This window comes from Mastigoproctus giganteus, chromosome 14 (genome assembly GCF_048544385.1).
Source record: "Mastigoproctus giganteus isolate SK-2022 chromosome 14, ASM4854438v1, whole genome shotgun sequence".
Classification (NCBI taxonomy): domain Eukaryota; kingdom Metazoa; phylum Arthropoda; class Arachnida; order Uropygi; family Thelyphonidae; genus Mastigoproctus; species Mastigoproctus giganteus.
Window position 1 is genome coordinate 83,401,215 of NC_143588.1, and position 21,099 is coordinate 83,422,313.

The 21,099-nt window shown below is 35.6% G+C and overlaps 1 protein-coding gene across 1 annotated transcript in view; it reads left to right on the top strand.

Annotated features, from left to right (window-relative positions):
• Rbcn-3B (WD repeat-containing protein Rbcn-3B) overlaps positions 1-21,099 on the top strand; it is a 357,208-nt gene that overhangs the window by 244,879 nt on the left and 91,230 nt on the right. The window contains exons 20-22 of the mRNA XM_090389262.1: positions 367-668; positions 11,633-11,863; positions 20,270-20,522. Of these exons, the coding sequence (XP_090245388.1) occupies positions 367-668; positions 11,633-11,863; positions 20,270-20,522 (786 nt within the window). The remainder of the gene's footprint in view (positions 1-366; positions 669-11,632; positions 11,864-20,269; positions 20,523-21,099) is intronic.

Below are 21,099 nucleotides of genomic sequence, written 5' to 3' on the forward strand. Positions count from 1 at the left end.
TTTGAGATCATATGGCTTTGTGATTTTTTGCATATTTAACAACTAAGGTAACAATCAGAGTTTCTTAATCTGTCTGTTCTAATAATTCAAAAGAATTATAAATTATGTAGCATTTCTTGGTATTAAGTGAGTTTGCAGTTGGAATGGACACACATGTAAATTCATTCTTTCAGAGTTGTATACAATAATTTTGAATATTTTTTAATACACACATTTGGCTTGCAGTGGCAAATTGCAGTTTTGTTATTTACTTGCAGAATTTTATGAACGTAATCCAGAATATGCTGCTATTTTAATTTATGGTGTTTTAAATGTTTATTTTTTAAATTATGATTCTGTTTTTTTTTTTTAAATATTGTATTACAGGGATCTGGTGGAAGTAATGGTGGGAAAGGAAATGAAGCTAGTAATTTGACAAAGAAATCACAACATTTAAATATGGCAGAAACTAATCTGACAATGGAAATTGCCCAGCTTCTGTTGTCATTACTCCATGCTTGGGGATTAGATGATAACTTAGATCGTGTATGTGAAAGCAAATTGGGCCTTTTGAGACCTCTGAGACCTGTATGCTTTGGATTGCTATCTCGTGGAGGTCATATGGCCCTTGTTTTGCCAACCTACATGCAAAAGTTAGATTCACTGAACAAAAATATTGCTCCTCCAAGGTGAGTGCTTTAGATTAACTCCTACTCCCCACTTCTCTGTATATATAAAAAAAGTTGAATTTGTATTTGGAATATTATAGTCTATATCTTTTTGCTGTGGCCCTAAAAGTAATTAGCACATTGTCATGATCCTCAAATTTACTAAAATGTTTCTCATAACTGCTCTTTTATATGTATCTGAGGTAGACAGCCTTTAAATATTTTATATATATATATATATATATAATTTCTTATGTTAGAATTGCATTTCTATAAATTATAATTTTCAGATTTATTTGATTTTACTACTACTATGAAGTATTAAGGATTGTGGAGTTAAATGTACACAGTGTGTTACATTTAAGATGTGTTAGCATTCCTAAGAACATTTTATTTCTGTGCATTTGCCATTTTGTCCATTCATTTCTCCATTCTGTACACAGCAGTGAACAACTACCCAACCTCAACTATCCAGTGTATCAGCTGAAATATACAGTATATGGATAGTCTATGTTATATGTATGAAAAAAAAATATTAGTAAAATAATAAGAGGAGATTACCTCAATATAGTGCGTAGAACACTTTAGCATTAGCATTAGTAGAGGCATTTGATGCAAGAAAGCAAGCTTATGCAGCATCATCCAAAAAAAAAAAACCCACTTCCACTTCACCCCTCTGTTCGTTCAAAATACCTGTCCAGCTGAGCCTTAAACTTATTTAGGATATCAACCTCCACCACAAGGGATGGAAGTCTGTTCCACCAACCAACCACCCGCTGGCTAAAGGCAAATTTCCGCACGTCTATCCTACATCTGTCTTTCCTCAATTTGAATTTATGCCCTCTCAGGTGATGTTTCTGAGCTAGAGGAAGAATCCCATCAGCATTGAGCATGCTTAAACCATTCAAGGCTTTATACACCTCTATCATATCACCTCGCTGGTGCCTAGTCTCCAGACACTGTAATTTGCAAAACTTAAGCCTTTCTTCTTAAGAGCACCCCTTTGTTCCATTCACTAATCTTGTTACCCTTCTCTGTACTCGTTCCAGCAGCTCTACATCCTTCTTGAAATGAGGCCTCCAGACCTGTATACAGTACTCTAGGTGTGGCCTGACCATCGTCTTATACAATGGAATAATCACCTCCTTATTCCTGCTGGAAAAATTGGGGGTGGTTGTGCCTGCACAACCACCCCCAAGTCCCTTTCATTCTCTACCACTGTCAGTGTAGTACCACAGAGTTGATACGTTGCTCTGGGGTTGCTGTTTCCCATGTGTAGTACTTTACATTTGTCAATGTTAAACTTCATTTGCCACCTCTCAGCCCATCTGCTCAACCTATCCAGATCCTGCTGCAGCAGCATAGCGTCAGTATTGTCCTTAACGACCCTGCCAACCTTTGTATCATCTGCAAACTTGGACATTAAGCCCGATATACCATCATCAATATCATTTATAAATACAGAAAACAATAATGGACCCAACACTGAGCCCTGAGGGACTCCACTAATAACATCAGTCCACGATGAGCAGTGTCCATTGATTACCACTCTCTGTCTTCTCCCCCTCAACCACCCCTTTATCCATAGCAGCAATTTGCCTCCAATGTCACACTGCTCCAATTTGTATAGCAGTCTTCCATGTGCAACAGTATCAAAAGTCTTTCTAAGATCCAAGTATATAATATCAAAGTTATTCCCTGCATCCAGTTCTTTTGTGACTGCATCATAGTATCCGATCAAGTCGGTCAGGCAAGACTTCCCCTTAACAAAACCATGCTGTGTCTGAGCTATAACTGAAGTCTTGTCTAAATGATCCTGCAGTGCTTCTTTAACCAGTGCCTCCATTAATTTTCCTGGAACAGAAGTTAAGCTCACAGGTCTATAATTACTTGTGTCAGCCTTTGATCCTCCTTTGTGAATTGGGGTCACATTTGCACATTTCCAGTCTATGGGTACCTCCCCTGAGTCCAAGGAAGCTCTCATAATTATGGCTAAGGGTTTGCTTACTTCCTTTGCTGCCTCCTTTAATATAACTGGATAGATCCCATCCACCCCGGGTGCCTTTCTTGTGTTTATCTTCAACAGTTTCTCCTCCACTTTACTCCCAGTTATTTCAAGATTCTGTAGCTTACTGCTAGAGTTGAATACACCTCTGGCATTCCCCTCGCTGAATAACTCCTCGTGTGTGAATGTCGATGCAAAATATTCATTTAGTTTGTTAGCTACCTGAGCAGGATCATCAACAGTTGACCCATCAATATCAAGTGGACAAATCTGATTCATCCCCTTCCTTCTAGAGTTTACATAAGTAAAGAACTCTTTGCTGTTTTTCTTTGCATCCCTTGCCAAGGATTTCTCGTAATCTGCCTTCGCCTGCCTAACCTCCTTTGTAACTTGGTTGCATATCAACTTGTATCTATCATAGGCTTCTGTGTCATGTGTTAATTTGTATGTATCCCATGCATTTTTCTTCTCTGCCATATGCCTCATTAGTTCATCTGACATCCATTTTGGCCTAAACCTTGAACAATATTTCTTAGTTGGTATGTAAAGCCTAGTAGCTTCCAAGATGAGTTCTTTGAATGCTTCCCATTTTGAATTTGCTGTTGGTAACATCATCAGTTGGTCCCACTGTATAGAATTTAAATACTGTCTCAGTCCATCGTAGTCGCCTTTACGGAAGCAATAACCCTTCCCTTTACCCCTAATGGTAGTTACCTCTTTGAGTAAATCCCACTTCAGCACACTGTGATCACTGCCACCTAGTGGTTCATTTATCTGCAGATTCTTAATGCATGAAGAATCACTGCTGATAATCAAATCAAGAGTATTACTCCCTCTATTTGCCTCCCGAACATGCTGATGTAGAAAACAATCATCCAATAAATCCACAAAAGCCCTGCTAGTGTGTGAGTAACCAGCCCCCAAATTCCAGTCAATATCTGGGAAATTAAAATCTCCCATTATAAGACTCTCTGATTTACTGGCCCACTCTATTTCCCTGTACAGTTCCTTATTATACTCATCAGAGTCATTAGGCCTATAGCACACTCCTACTCTCAATTTTGATCTCCCAATGTTTATGTCACACCAAACTGACTCAACACTGCACTGTCCAGCGATGTCGACTGGCTTCACTTCCTTGGTTTTTATGTGTTTCTTAACTAATAGCATAACCCCTCCCCCCTTCCTATCCTTTCTGTAGACATTGTACTCCCCAAATTGCAGTTCTGCATCCCTTATATCTGTGTGACACCACGTCTCTGATATCCCAACAATATCTGCCTTCGATGTTTTGAGCAATACCTCAAATTCATCAAATTTATTTACTAAACTCCTAGCATTGGTGTACACGCAAGTATACCTGCACCTGTTTCTATTCTTAGCTACCCTAACACAACCCATGTGTTTACTTGTACCGCAATGGCTCCCAGCAGTCTCTGAAATACCATGCATCTTGTTTTTCAGGCTTCTGCTCATTCTCATAGAAGCAGTGCAAGAATCTCTTTCACCTCTGCCAGTGGCTACTGTCGATCTATTGGTCTTTGTCTCCCCCCAAGCTAGCAGTTTTCCGACCCACCTAACACTGCCTCGATAGCATCAGCAAATATTCTTGCACCCTTTCTATTTAAGTGTATCCCATCCCTGTAGAAGCAATCTCTCCTGTTAACAAGTACAGTCCAGGCTGAAAAAAATTCTACCCCTTGAGCCTTGCACAATCTTTCCAGGGCCGAATTGATCGACAAGGCTCTCATCATATACTCCCTCCTATCGTGTCTGGGCAGAATTGCAGACACTTTCAACTTCAACCCTAATTCTCGGCTTTTGTTCAGCAGTGACCTGTACTTGTTAAGTAATTCTGCCGGTCTCCTACTCTTAATATTATTAGTGCCAACGTGTACAACTATATCACCTTTTGTGCCCTTAAAAGATGATATTCGCTCTACAAAGTCATCAACCTTTGCCCCTGGCAGACATACCCTGGTCCTGTTCCACCTATCTTTTTTACAGAGCATGTTCCCTGTTTCCCTGACAATAGAGTCACCAACAACTACTAGTTCCTTCGGGACCAGCGCATTCTGCCTTGGGGGTTGTCTCTGTGTCACGCGATGCCCAAGTGCAAGCTCTGGCGTTGATGTGGGCAGCTGAGAGCTTGATGGGCCCCTCAATTTAGTTTCTTCGAGGGCATCCACCCTGTCCTTCAAGCTCTCATATAGGCCCACAAGAACGCCGAAAAACTTCCGTATGATACCCTCCAGAAAAATATTCAAAACGATTTTTCGAAAAATCGTTTTGAATATTTTCGTTAGATTCTTTTAATTGCGTTAATTTGATTTTTAATTGTTTTAAATTGATTTGAATTGTGTTAAATTGATTTTTTTTAATTATTTATATTTTACTCAAATGTACCGGTAAGTTGTAGATTTTTTCGTTTTTTCCGTTTTAATTTCTGGAGGGTATCATACGGAAGTGTTCTACGCACTATATTGAGGTAAACTCCTCTTATTATTTTACTAATATTATTATCAACGTAGAACATATTGAGTAGTACAGCTCTGATTCATACTATCTGAAAAAAAAAATAATAATAATAATTGCCTAATTTTTATTGGTTTGGTTTTAATGAAATATGGGAAAGCTCAACAAATAATTCTAAAAGAATCAAATATAAAATTCCATGAAAATCCATCCACTGGGAGTAGAGTTATTACATGCAGACAGAAAGACAGGGGATTATAATTGCTAGATTTTTATTACACCAATTTTAATGAAATTTGGGGTAGCTTGAGAAATCTTTTTAAAAGAGCCAAATATAAAATTTTATGAAAATCCATCCACTAGGAGTTGAATTGCTTTTAGGTGCTAATACTCTTAAAAAGTGTATTAGTTTGTGGGTAGTAAATGGATGGCCATTGCACAAAACAGAAGAAACTGGAAAGTTGCTGGAGAAGCCTTCATTCTGCAGTGGATTGAAAATGGCCGATGATGATGATCCTTAAAAACAAGAGTGAATTTTTTATGTACAAAAACTTAATTGAAAATATTAATTGGACAAATTTATATAGCAATATACAATTTTATATAGCATATATACAATATTACAGTATTAGTAAATGACATAATATAAACATGTTAATTTTAAAAAAATTATATGATTATTTACCTTAGCTGATGATTTATGATTTCCTTTTTTTTTTTTTTTTTTTTTTTTTTCTGTATATCCCCCCTCCTTTCAAGTTAAAGGTATTACTGTATTAGAATTTCTTATGTTCACTTCACATATTTCTGCATTTCAAATGCATTCATATACTGTACAATTAGCTGTTACCTAGCTTCATAAAACATCATTCTATGCACTGCTCTTACATAACAAAACAGCATAGTTAGCCACTATACTGTTCTCATAAGTTGCAGTTTCCTTGTGAACAGTGTGGGCAAGTACATTATTATTTCTAATTCATTCAGTGTAGTCTTTTCTTTTTTTTTTGTATTTAAATCTGCATAAGATAGCATTACTCTAAAAATTGTGATGACAAGAGGAATATTTTAACTCTCATATGAATATTTAATTTATCATTTTATTTAGGTAATTAATCATTTTCATGTAGAATAGAATTAATTATGATAGATTTCTTCAGTAGGGAGGCAGTTTACTCATAAAATTTAAAAAAATATAGGAGAGCAGCAGTATTATTTGTTGTTGTGGCAGTATTTTCTGGTTCCATAACAAATACATTAAATTCTTTTCTTGTTTATATATTTTCATTGTTTGTAGCTTAGTTCAATGAAATAATTAAGCAATAAGGTTTGAGAAGTTATGTTATTCTGCACCTTATATTTCCTGCCTATTTTTTAAACTTCTTAAAAATATTTGTAGCTTATTGTAATCATCTTTAAATATTTGCAACTTAAAATAATATGCACCATCCAAAAATATTGTTTGACCAGACTGTTGAAACTGACTACCAGTATTAGAAATATAATTAATTTATTATAATTAAAAATAAATGCAGATAAACACACTGTATATGTTAAAAGCATAAGTACTCTTTAAAAGAAAATACAATAGTAAAACCTGTACAAGAGTCTGCTGTTCTTGATTAAGTGGTAGTGGAATTTTATAAACTACAGGAACTCCCCGACTTACGTAATACTCGACTTATGGAAATTCAGTTTTACATAACTTTTTGCCAGCCAGTACAAACTTAACGAAATCGTGGAAACATATTTTGCATCTCATAGGAATAAATGGAAGTATCATGAAAATATTGTAATATGAACCCAATAACACATTGTGTTGTTTTTTTTTTTTTTTTGTAATTCGTTCCAAGTCCTTGGAAGTTGAAAATTTCGCTATATTACTAAGCTATTTATCTCTTTAAAAGGTCATATTTATAATGGAAATTGCACTACACTTTCAACGTTATCAAATGTTCCCATTATAAGAATCAATTTTGAACGCCTTTGTGATATTTTTCTAAAAACACATTTCTGGAGATCACTACCACAAATCAATAAAAACAATTTGTACTTTCCGGTTTATTAGGGTTTTTCTGTTAGTGTATCTAATTATAAACGGGTAGTAAACTCAATTTTATTGCATTTGCAATAATACCGATAACTGCAATTGTGTGGGTTTTTATGCTATTATGGTGAAATGTGTTTCGCTTCACTGAAATCTTCATTTCTATTTACGTGTTACGATGATGAAGGGAAAGCGATCAATGAAAAGTGCAAGTAGTGGTAGTGCCAGGAAACGAAACAAAATTGATTTAGAAATGAAAATTATTAAGAAGTATGAAGCAGGACAGCGTTTGTCATCTATTGCAAGAGAATTAGGTCTCACTGCTTCAACAGTGAATACTATTTTAAAGGACAGGGCACGTATAAAAGAACATGTCAAAGGATCAATGCACTTAAGATCAACAGTGATCACAAAACAGCGTTCAGGTGCTATATTGAAGATGGAATGGCAGGTAATAATATTGATGGAAAATCAGATTCAGAAGTGAGCACCCCTGAGTCTAATGACCATTCAAGCAAAAGCAACAAGTATTTATAAAGATATTAAGAATAAGTACAGCGAATCCCAACACACGTTTGTGGCAAGCAATGGGTGGTTTAATAGGTTCAAGCATCGTGCTGGTTTCCACAACGTTTAAGTATGCAATGAGGTTGCCAGTGCCAATTCTGCAGCTGCAGAGAAATTTTGTGATGTGTACAAAAAAATTATTGATGAAGGCTGCTATTCAATGCAGCAATTTTTTAAAATTAACGAGACTGCTCTGTATTGGAAAAAAATGCCGGATCGAACATACATTGCCAAAGAGGAAAAGACAATGTCAGATTTCAAGGCTTCAAAAGATAAGACCACGCTCTTGCTTGGGGCTAATTCAGCAGGAGATTACAGATTAAAACCACTGCTTGTGTACCATTCGGGAAATCCTCTTGCATTTAAGGGCATCAATAAAGCCACCCTACCCATGCATTTCTGATCGAACCAGAGAGCATGGATAACACTATCTCTCTTCGAGGATTGGTTTAAATGCTACTTCATTTCCAAGTTTGAAAAATATTGTAAAGACAATGACGTTCCTTTCAAGATTTTGCTTCTATTAGATAATGCTCCTGGACATCCTACGCATCTAGATGATTTCAATTCAAACGTTGAGAGTCATATTTCTACCGTCAAACACCACTTCACTCATCCACCTATGGATCAGGGTGTTATTTCAAATTTAAAAGCATACTATTTACACACATTTGCTCAGGCATTGTCTGCAGTAGATGATGAGAAAAATTTTACATTAAAAAATTTTTTAAATCTTATAATATTTATCACTCCATCTTAAACATTAATAAGGCCTGGGGTAAATTACTAAAAGTGGTTTAAATGGCGCAGGGAAGAAAATATGCCCACGGCACGTAAAAGGCTTTGAAGGATTTGAAAAAGACAAATCACATGAAGAGGTTACATATAAGATTGTAAAGGTTGCAGAGCTGCTTCAGTTGGAGGGTTGATGCCAAAGACGTGGAGGTGTTAATATAGAGGAAGAAGAGAAGGAATTATCTGACAAATAACTTATTGACTTGCAGGCAGCGATAGTGAAAGAAGAAAATGTTGACGAAACTCAAGATGAACCAAATGAGGAGCCGAGATGTTTCATCACCAGAGAGATGGCAATGGCATTTCATGAAATTGCATCGGCAATGGCGAGGTTTGAAAAGATGGATCCTGACAGTGAATGATTCTTAAAAGTTAACAGAAGGATGAATGATATGCTTGCTTGCTACAAAGAAATCTATGATGGAAAGAAAAAAGCCACCGTTCAGTCATCCATTAATATGTTCTTTCTTAAGGTTGAGCGGTCGACCCCTTATAAATCTCCAAAGCCCTCAATCTCCGCAGCGGCGTACTATTATCAGCTGAAGACCTTGATTCTGGCAACGATGCTCAAGGGGTAAAACTTACTGATGTTATGCCTATCTCTCTTTTTTGTAATTTTATAATTTTGAATTTTTTTTTTAAATTGCATGCTTTTGTAATTTTTTCCTGTACATGAGATAAAAAATTGAATAAATACAATAAATAATTCTATTTACATGTTCGTTGAACATTTCTTTTTTGATTCGATGAATTCAGCAGGCACAGTTGCGAGTGCTGCACAAGCATGGGGGAAATTCTGACTTACGTAGATTTCCGTGGAACACAACCCTTACGTAAGTCGGGGAGTTCCTGTATAAGTTGACAACCCACAGTTCATGCAACTAATCATCTACTCTTCAAACATCACGTGACCTACTGACACTGTGGGTCAACCCTGCTGGTGGATGTTTGGCATGGGATGATGCAAATGGTGGAACAGTATTCTTAAACTCTGTGCTCTGAACAAATGTCTGTTCAGTTTAACCTTATACAGTTATAATTAGATAATATACTTTAAAATAAGCAAAATGTGCATCCACATATGCAGTCAAATATACAAATATGCAATGGCTTTTTTACAACCATTTAAAATTTATCACAATTAATTGAATTACACTTTCTTTATATTTGGTACTTAAAATAAAACCATTTATGAAAAGCTTTAGAATAAGGATGATTCTTATAACTGACATGTACAGTAGCCTTTGTTACAGTAAACAACATTTTTTCAGTGTTGGCCATTTTTAAATCTGTGGTGGGTATCATCCAAAGTCATTTTAAAGGCAGAGAAGGATCTTTTTGCATTAGCAGAAAATGAATGGGCTAAATTTAAAAATGAGCCCTTGAAGCTACTAGTTGAAGTGGAAGTTCCTGTTCATTTCCATAATATGAAATCTTATTTTCTCTCCTATGTATCCAGGGATGATTGAAGTCCTTGTGTTTTAAGTTCACTTATAGAATTAGGTAACCAAGCAAAATGAGTCTTGAAGAATAGCAAATATATAACCAAAGAATTGGAAAGAATTTCCTTAGCAGCTCCAATAGCTTCAGTATTGAAATCATTGACAATTTTCTCTGTGAAATAAAATTTTTTGTCATAGAATGATGCTGCACTTGCTCTATTCCCACCTTGTAAAAATAAGTTGGGTGAAAGTGGTATGCTGCATTCTATATCTCAGTAAGTAGCTATTCATGTAGGGGCATTTACGAGATATTTTTCACACAAGAAATAACTTTATTAAATCACCAAAATTCTCCTATATTGTTTTCTGGAAGCTTATGTAAGCTATGGGGTAAGCAAGTAATGTGGATCAAGTTTAGATAGAAAATCTGTAATTCAGAAGCTACTTTTATAATATATGAAGCAGCAGCACCAATATAAATGCAGGGTTTGTTTGTTTGTTTGTTTTTTTATGCCAGTGGTTGATTCTCAGAATGGACATAATAACTGCAAAGAATCAATCACAAATTTGACAGTTGTGGAGCGATTCACATTTTTGAAAAAAAACTTGACAAAGTCAGCAGATGTGGACAGTATAATGGCTGTAAGCATTTCTTATCCTATCATCCCCTGTCCAGATGCACTTTTCTTCAGTATCTTGACAAATTTTGCAAATAATGTCATCATAAATAGGAATAATATGATTCTTCCTTAAGGTATTGTCTACGATGTTTTAATTTATAAAACATTTGTCAAAAATCTCTTAAACTGAATTTAACATGTTGAAAGGGATTGGAAAATTGTAAAGAAAATTTTTCCTTGCTTTTTTTTTTTTTTTTTTTTCCTCATCACATTGTGTGATTTCTTTTCAAAAACAACACAAAGGACAATACTGCCAGCCATAATAAAATATTTTCCATGATTGATAATCCACAATTCCATAAATTTCATGGAGCCGTAGAACTGTATTTTATTTTTGGCATTTTTATAGACAACTCCAGCTGCCTGTTCTGTAAAATTTTTGTAGCTAAACTGAACTATTATGATACACATACAAAGAATGTACTTTTATCCAATATCACTGGCAGCACAAGAATTAAAAGAAAAACACTGTTGACTTGTTATCCTGTACTAACTGAAATGTTTTTCGTATTGAATCTTTATTGTAATATTTTGATGTTTTCAGTGACTGAAATTGCATTTACAAGTTGAAAATTTAAAATATACTGTATTTTAAAATATCTGAAAAGCTGATCAAATTAATTAATGAAATATGCAGCATTGATAGTAGTAATATTTCTGTTATATGTATTTATATGTGCTGATTAAAATGGCCACAATATATATTTACATATGCACATATGCCATTTGTATGTAATTACATATTGCATATGTTTAATTATAGGTTGGAGCAATGTATTAAAATTTACGAACCTTATACTCTTGAAAATTGAATCTAAACAAATTCTGAAGAAACATTTGAGTGATTAAGTTTTGAGTCCGAAATTGATTTAGTTAAATATAAATGGATTTAAATTATTTTCACTGATTTAATTTTGTCTATTGAATTTAGGATAATCTGTTTTGACATATTCTTGCTTATATTATGTTTTCAGTGTGACAAAAACAAAACATGTTCACCTTTGTCCAGAAGTCACTGCTGATCTATTGCAAAAGATGCATGAAGAAGAACGTGCTCGTAGATTTTCTTCTTATGGACATTGGGAATTATCTACTGCTACTACCACTACACACCTTCTAGCTATCATTGCCCTTGCTAATACTTTAATGTCCATGAATAGTGCAACCTTTATTCCAGAACAGGAAAAAAAGAGAAAACTGCAAAGGTAATTTTTTTTAGATGATATTGTCTCTAATGATGTGCAGGATTTCATTAAAAAAAAATAGCTAATAATAACTTTCATATACAGTCGAATCTCTATATAATGAAATCAATCGTTCGCTTGAAAAAATTGGTTAAAAAGAAATTTCGTTATAAAGAAATATGACCTTTTCAACATTCAGAAATATAATAAAAGATGAAAAATAAATCAGGAAAGAATAAATTTTCTAACATTTTAAAACAATTAATTTATTAATACATACATATTAAAAAATGACTACTTACATGATGTGCACAATATATTAGAACACTTACAGATTATGTCATAAAATATTTGGTTATTTTTTTGTTGTACACTGGGCCGACCGGGCTAGCCAGGTGGGTAAAGTGCCTGCCTAGCAACCCAAAGGTTGCGGGTTCGAATCCCGCCTCGAGCTTGGATCAGAGTAAAATGCAAAAAAAAAACTTTGGGAGGTGCATTATGGCCACAGAAGCCGATGCGCCAACAACTAACAAAAAAAAAAAAAAAAAAAAAAGTTGTACACTGGATTTTACTGTACATTGTTCATAAAAATGTTTGCATTTGTTTAAACACCCAAATATATTTTTCTGGCATATTTTCTTCACACTGAAGGTCTCAATGCAAAGTTTCAAATGCAATTTGAAACTTTGCCAACATTTCATGTTTGGAAGGTTTAATATTGCCTTCATTGCTCTCATTTTCATCCAACTTATCATCGATATTGTCACTAGTTCTTTGAATACTCTCCAAAATTTTGGAGTCACTTGGATATTCAGCTACTGTTACATCATTATCAACTCCTAAAAATTCAAGAACAATTTCTCCACTGATCAAACCTCTCACTTGGAGTTCTTCCCAGGATTGCTCAATGTCATGTAGTAGTTCATCCCTCTCATCGCTGTTAATTGGCGTTTTAACAAAACCTGCTTTTGCAAAACAATTCTTAATTATTGTTTCCATCACATCTTGACTCCACACTTTTGCCAAATCTGATATGCAAATCCGCAAATCTATAACAGAATTTATAGGTTGGTTGGTTGGTTTCTATTCTCAGTATACTTTGTTTCAGTATGTGCCTTCGGTAGTGCATTTTCAAATTCTTGATAATGCCTTGATCCATTGGCTGCAGTTTAGATGAGGTATTTGGAGAGAAGAAAAGCTTCACACTTGTAAGTTTCAAAATTACCAAGTGAAAGTAGGCAGGCGATTGTCGACAATCAACGTGGTTTTTCTGTTTTCTGTTGTCATCTTGTATTGAAATTTAAAATCCACTGTTCAAAAATTTTACCTGTCATCCAAGCTTTTTCTGTTGTAGTTGTAGTCCAACTCTAACGACTTTACTCCTTTGAAAAATCGGGGTTGTTTACTTTTGAGTATTACCAAAAATTTTTTCTGTTTTTCATTTCCAGCCATATTTGCACCAACCAAGACTGCAATTCTCTCCTTACTATTTTTACCATCTAAACATTTATCACCTTTAAAAGTCATGTCTTGTTTAGCAAACATTTAAAAAATAGACTGTTTCATCAACGTTGACTATGTCTTTTGGGCTTGTAGTTCTCCATTTTTTTTTTCAAAACTGTTTCTTTCCAATGGGTACAGTCTTCTTCAATTACAACCCCACTCTCACCAGAAATAACTTTTTCAAGTAAGCCATAGCATTTTTTTTTAAATTTTTCCAGCGAGCAGAACTGGCTGGAAATGTTTTATGCCCCAGAAAAGTTGCATACTCCGTAGCCTTTGCTTTTATTAATGGCCCTGATATCAGCATGTTTTGGTCTCAAATAAACTTCACCCACGTAAAAATGGCTTCATCTATATCTTCATACAAGCATAATTTTGTACACTACCAACTGTTCTGTTTCCTCAAGAAGTTTGAGAATCAAAACATGGTTTTTCAGAATGGTTGACACACACTACTTGCAAGGATACCAAATTTTAAAGCAATTTCTTTTCTTTTTTTTTTTAATGCACTACACTATTAGGCACACTTCCACTTTTTCCTCTACACTCAAAGATTTCCTCTTAGACATTGTAAGGTTACTTGCACAGCAGCTAAAACAAAACTGATTTAGGGACCACTTGTACTTGCCATACAGAGATAGTTGAAATTTAGTGAAAGTATGGATGATTCTTTCCTGGGAAAGAACAGATGAATTTCTGAGATAAAGGAAAATCACTCTCTCCTAATTATCTAATAAGATGCTTACAAAAGAAAACAGGTTGACCAGAGTCAATGTCCATGTCAGGAATATGCCTTAATTTTTGCCACTGGCTGTGAACACAAAGATAGCATTTGACCGGCACGACTTATCGGTACGGTTGTTTGTTATTTGGTTTTTAGGAGCATAACGGTACATTAAAGGCAGTTGTATAAGTTTTGCGGGTTATATAGGTTCCACTAAATTGTGAAATGCTCTTAACAATTAAGCCCTTTAGCTCTTAAAAGCTAAAGTGATCAATCCCATGCACTTTTTTTCTCTGCTACATGTCTCGTTAGTTCATCTGACATCCATTTAGGTCTAACAGTATTTCTTTGTTGGTATGAAAAGCCTAGTAGCCTCTTTGATTACTTCCCTAAATACTTCCCATTTAGAATGTGCTGTTGATAACATCAGTTGGTCCCACTGCACAGTATTTAAAAACTGTCTGAGACCCCTGTAGTCACCCTTATGAAAAAAAAAAAAGCAAATTTCCTTTACCTTCGATAGTAGTTATGTCTTTAATTAAATTCCACATTAGTACACTGTGATCGCTGCCACCCAGTGAGGCTTTTACCTGCAGATTCTTAATGCATGAAGATGCAAATGAAAAAAAAAAAAAAACCTCTGCTTTCTGTTGACATTTTGTTTCATAGTTGATTGTAGCACTGTCTCTCAATCCTGTATGTAGTGCAGTACTAAAAAAGTTTGCATTAATGTTTATAATGGTGAAAACCACAAATATTTATCCACGTTTGTTTAAATATTATAAATTATTTAATAAAGATGGGTTTTTTTTTTCAAACAGTATCGTTTATATCTATTCAAAACTTATGTCAAATCCATATGTATATCGATAAATAAATTGATAAAAATAAAACTTTTTATGCAGCTTCTGCTTAATAAAAAATTATCCTCTCTCTACCCAAAATTGGCTAACTACAGTGCTGATGGAAGCGACTTTTTTTTTTTTTTTTTTTTTTATGAAAACCCCAAACACGAGAGGTATTAGAACCTATAGTACTTAGTACCATGCTTGGGTTGGAGATTGAGAAGACGAAAGAAGATATTTGTTGACGTTAGACTTAAACTTCTGCAGACTGTAATTTTCAGGAAATACGCATAAAGGAAGATTGTTCCAGAAAATGGCAGTTGAAAGGAGGAAGATGAAAAGTTGGTTCTGTGAGTTGGAAGTTGGACAGTAAATGGATGTTGGCTGGTGGCGGCACATGTTCAGACTGTTTTGAAAGAAAGAGTGGGAATTATAGAAGCCAATTCAGAACAGTGCCCATGGAAGTATCTGTAGAAAAGGCATGCAGCAGAAACAGTACGTCTATGAGAAAGCAAGTAGAGTCTCTGTTAGAGAGGAGTCATTAATTAACCTAACTACCCTCTTCTGAATCTAGAAGCCTGAGAGAGGTTTTGGAATTTAGATGGGTTCAATGAGTTTCTGTATGGTCAGGTACCATACACAAGATGACAGACACCACATGAATAACACCAAGTTAAGACTTAATAAATACCCAAACAAGCCCTACCTATCAGACCATCCTGAATGCGTATGATGATCTATATATAGGTAAATTAGACTGGGGTTCGAGCCCGTCACCACCAAATACGGAAGATGCGGAAAGGTCAGGGAAATGCCCACCGCATATCCCGGAGCAATATGGCCTTAGTTGCTAATGCTCCTAAAAACCAAATAACAAACAATATATAGGTAAGCTGTATTTAGCAATACAGATTCAGTTATCTTTAGCTAAATATAACATATGTGGGAACAATATTTCATGGTAGGGCGGATTTGTGATTTGTACAGAGTGAACAGCTATTTCGAAGAAAAGTAACACCAAGAGCGAAAGAGAAAACCAAGTTTTATAGATGTAGAGGAAGCAATATTTGTAATGTGCTTGTGCCAAGAGAGATTAGAAGTCAGGGTAATTCCCAAAAGAGAGATATTATTTTGCCTAGAAATCAGTGTCACTAAAGATAAGTATAGGAGCAGAAGAATCCTTTTTGCAAGTTATAAGACAAGACTGAGTTTTAGAAGGGTTGAAATCAACTAAGTTGTTTTTGCCCCACTGGAGAATTACCTGAAGATCGGCATTTAAGGAATTGGTAGCAGATTTTCGAGAAGTTGAAGCTGATTTTGCAGGACAAGGTTTCTCAAAATGGAAAGTGGAATGCAATGTGCTATCATCGGCAAAACTGTGGATAGGATTTCCAGTCAATTGAAGAAGGTCATTAATATACAAGAGGAAAAGAGTGGGGGAAAGAACTAAACCTTGTGGGACACCAGCATTAGTGGAGAAGTTAGAAGACAGAGAGCCATCTACCATCACCCTCAGTGAGTGATCAGAGAGAGAGAGAAAACTGGATAACCAATTAACAAAAAACAGTTGGTAAACCATAAGATGGAAGCTTGTTTAGAAGACCTTTATGCGAAACATGATCGAAACCCTTTGAGGTGTCAAGAGCAACTGCTTGTGTTTCACCAAACTTTTCCATTGAATTTGTCCATAAATGAGTAAGCCAGAATATCACCAGTAAACATAAGCCAGAATATCACCAGTGGATCGACACTGACATAATCCATACTGATGACCATTGATCAGATGGAAGGTTTCTAGGTAGTTTAAGAGTTGACGGTTAATTGATTTCTCCATTACTTTAGAAAGAGTAGAAGTAATTGCATTGGGACGATAATTAGATGGGAGGGATTTGTCACCCCTTTTAGGAACTGGCTGAATATGAGCAAATTTCCAAGAAGAAGGAAAAACACCTTTGGAATAAGAAAGTGAAAAAAAGGCAGCAAAGAACAGGAGTAAGTTCAGGAGCACAGGTTTTGAGAACAAGTGGAGAAATACCATCAGGACCTGGAGCTTTCTTAGCATCAAGATTCGTCAACATCCTTTTGACGGAAGACCAAAGGTGGCATTGAATGGAGCCTGCTAGGAATGGTTGCAGGTGTTTTACCAAGATCATTAATACGTGAGTTGAGATGCTAGCAGGTCAGTTTCATCCTTGGCTGAAGTGACAACAGAACCATCTGGTTTTGACAGCGTTGGGAGAAGAGATGGGCAAAAGTTGCGGCCAATAGCCTTGGCAAGAGACCAGAATGCTCGGCTACCATTAGGGCAAGAAGCAAGTTTTCTACTCTTGGTCTGTTCAAAATCTAGTTTGGACTGATTAATAACTGCTTTACAATTGTTGCGAGCTTTGGTGTAGGCAGAAAATAAAACTGAAGAATTGGAAACAAGCCAGTTACGATATGCAACATTCTTCCCTTGAACAGCCTTAGCTCATTTATTGGAAAACCAAGGTTTAGATAAAGGACAAGATTTTAAAGTGGAGTGTGGAATAAACGATTCCATTCCTACAAGAATAGTTTCACTGATACGATCAGAAGTTTTGAAAAAGGAAAAGAAAATAAATCTCGCAGGTCATCCCATTTTGCATTCTTGTAATGCCAAACAATACGAGGTTGGGAATAGCCATAAGATAAAGGCTCCATTGGAGAAGAGACAATCACCAAGTTGTGATCTGAGGTGCCTAAATGACCACTCACTTCGACTGTGTATTTAGAAGGGTTGTTTGTGAGAAAAAGATCAAGCATGTTGGCTGTATGGTTAGGATTGTCCAGTATTCTTGTAGGTAAATGAACAATCTGTGCAAGATCATTAGTAATTGCAAAAGTCTCAGCATCTCGACCAGCTGGGTTGGCGTGACTAGAAAACAGAAGCCAGCTGGAGTTGTGAACATTAAAATCACCAAGGAAAATTATCTCACTGTTAGGAAAGTTGGACTGGAGAAAGTCAAGTTGCAAAGAGAGGAAGTCAAAGAGCTCCAAGTGATTAGTGGAGTTCGGAGACCGGTAGAGACAACAGATGAATTTGACACAATAAGATAGAAAGGTTTTAAGCCAGAGAAGATCGAAAAGAGGAGATCCAAATCACCAAGTCTCTGACAGGGAATATCAGAACAGACATATGCACAAGTACTACCTTTGAGATGAAAGGAATCATACAGCGGATGATTTTGGCAATTAAGATGAGCAGTAGTTGAATCAACCAATAACTGAGATTCTATTAGAAAAAGTACATGGGGTTTGGCAGACTGCAAGTGGAAATGGACATCGTTGTGATTAGAATTGAGACCATGTATATTTGTGAAATGAACTAGGAAGTGTTTGGGAGGTTTAGATCTTTTCACAGATAAGCTTACTCTATTAGTTTGACAATTCCTGGTGTATTCAATAGTAAGAAAAAGTGGGGGAAACATTCTGTATGAAGTAATGAAATTTTTGGATGTGGCGACCACATAGTAAGAATATACCCAGATCCTTGACATAATGTGGCCTTGACAATGCCCCCTGCATACATACTACTCAGACTCCCTCCAGTCACTATCTGGCAGAGTAGAGGTAGCAAGATTATACACTAGCTGATCCAGATGCCTCCTAAAGAGTTACCAATAGGTTCGGTCCGGTGTACTAACTAGCAGTCAACCTGCGAACACCATTTTAGAGCTGTACCCCTCAAAATGTAAGGAAGATTGAATCTCACCATGATGTTCATCATAATCTTAAAAGTCATCAGTCATACTGCATGATGTGAAAGAGATGGAAAAGGGTTGACCGGAACTTAGCTGTGGAGACTAAACATGAGTTCCACCACTTTATGCCTCCAATAAGCAAAGTTGTGGTATTTCACCGGCTGATGAGAGTCATCGAAGTCTGGTAACACAGAGGGGGCAGCATTTCTTTATGTGGTGTGTGCACCACACCTCGACCCCTGCTTACATTGGTTCACATCTGGGTTACCCACAGTGTGCTTGTGCATGGAGGTTATACCACAGGATTGCTAACAGTCCCACCATCGTGAAGGTGCAAGCAGAGGATTTGCCTGTCACAGACCGTCCGGACTTCGCCGAAATTGGGTTCACTTGACTTGAATGTCACCCGAATATCAGTTCCATCAGTGTTTTAGACTCCCAGATAGCAAGTACAGCTTGTCTGGCATACTTAGAGAATGTCTGTGACAACCTTAAGGACTTATAAAAATTCCTCCTATCTCTTACAGGATCTAATCCAGACCTCTCCAAATAAGTGACAATTGGCAAAACCACTGTATTGTCACGGTGAATACGCAGGTGGATTAAGGGTCGAGAAGGCAGCAGCTACTTGTGGACACTTCGGATTTGATTATCCTGTATGTATTTGGCCTGCTTTTAAAGAAAGGGATGGAATTACAGATGTTGATACAAAACAGTGCCAATGGCAATATCTGTAGAAAAGTATGCAAGAAAAACTGAGCATCTGTATAATAGACAGTATTTCTTTTCATATGCAATGTAGAACCACTCTGTTGTATTTTAATTTTCTCTCAAATACTTTCTACCTATGTCATAACTTAAAAAGAATATAATAAAAATCAGTCTTTTTTAAAGCCGTAAATAGAACTACTTTATTTTGTGACTTCATACTTTTTGCTGTCAGGTTATATGATAATTTAGACTTGTTTAGACTATACACGTGATTATTGTCCAAAAAACCAGGAAAAATCTAAAAAAAACAACTTTCAGTTCCCAATTATCATTTTTGGGTCTTATACCTGTTTATGTGATATTGATCTTATTCAAGTTTTGAATCACATAAAAATTAGTTCTCAGGTTTAAAAGCTTGAGAACCATAGAATTAAAAGATCTGATCGAAAATATCTATATTTTAAAGAAACCTTGTAAATATGTGATTACCTCTTCCCACAACTACCATTAGGTAAGAATAAGAAGCAATGGCGAAAACTTCATAAGGCTGTCTAAATTTCTTTATGAATTGTTAATATAAATTAGAGCCTTAAGAGCTTAATACAAATCAGTATTATCATAAAGTTATATTGATATGAAAGGAAGAAGTAGTTGTTTTTTAGATCCAGAAAATAAGTATAGTCACTTTTTCTGTCCCACAAACTTTGATAAAACTGCCATCAAGGTATGGGGGTGAGTGAGAGAAACTTTATTATTGCACAAATGCAAGATGCTCTGTGGTTTTCCAGAAGTTAATAGTTAAGGAAAGCTTATTTTATATTCAAGTAAAACTGTTATCAATCTTATGTTTATCCATTTTAAAAATATTATTATTGAGTTTATTTCAACTGAGAAGAAACTAGTTTTTTATTTTAATTTACAGGCGTCTTAGTCGAGGAGATAGCAAATATAGCAGTATCCAACAACCATCATCCCCTCATTCCACTGAAGGAGGGCAGGTAGCAGTCAGCAGTTCTAATACTACCTTTTCTAGTCAACAAGCCCAGATAAAGCAAGGGTGGAGTTTACTTGCTGCACTTCATTGTGTTCTATTGCCTGACCTTGTTCATACATCTAATTTTAAGAATCCACAGGTGGAAATGTTGGCACGTAGGTGGCAAGATCGCTGTCTTGAGGTAGATAATTTAATAAAGTCTTATATAAATATTTGGGAGATTTGTGACTGGCTAAGACAGTGCCCAAAGCTGCCATAGCTTTTTATCCCTTCTTTATACATTTGTGATGGAACTACTTCTACCTCTTGTTTTGTCTCTTTGCCTATCAGAGGATAAGACAACTGAAGAAGAAATAACTTAATCTTACCACTCTTTTCTTATTTGGGAATTTCTAATATACTTAAGATGGCTTTCAAAAAAAAGATCCAGACATCATCTTACATATCCTCAAACCTTACTGTTGTGTCTTAATATTGCCATAATGCCTTTATAATGGCAACAGCATTCAAATGTGATTATATTACATTTGAATGCCTGACCACAAAGGTTTTGGAGTCTGGCTAACTATGTCCTTTGTGTATGATGAGTTTGCAAATGACATCAGTTTTTCTTTATCATGTAGAGATTTTTTACAAAACATCATACTCCTGTTTTTTATTTTTGTATAAAATATGCAAAAATGATATTGCATTTTATTATTGTGGATGTTTCTAATGTGATCATGAAAAGAAAACTTTTTAGAAGTGTTGAGAGTGCA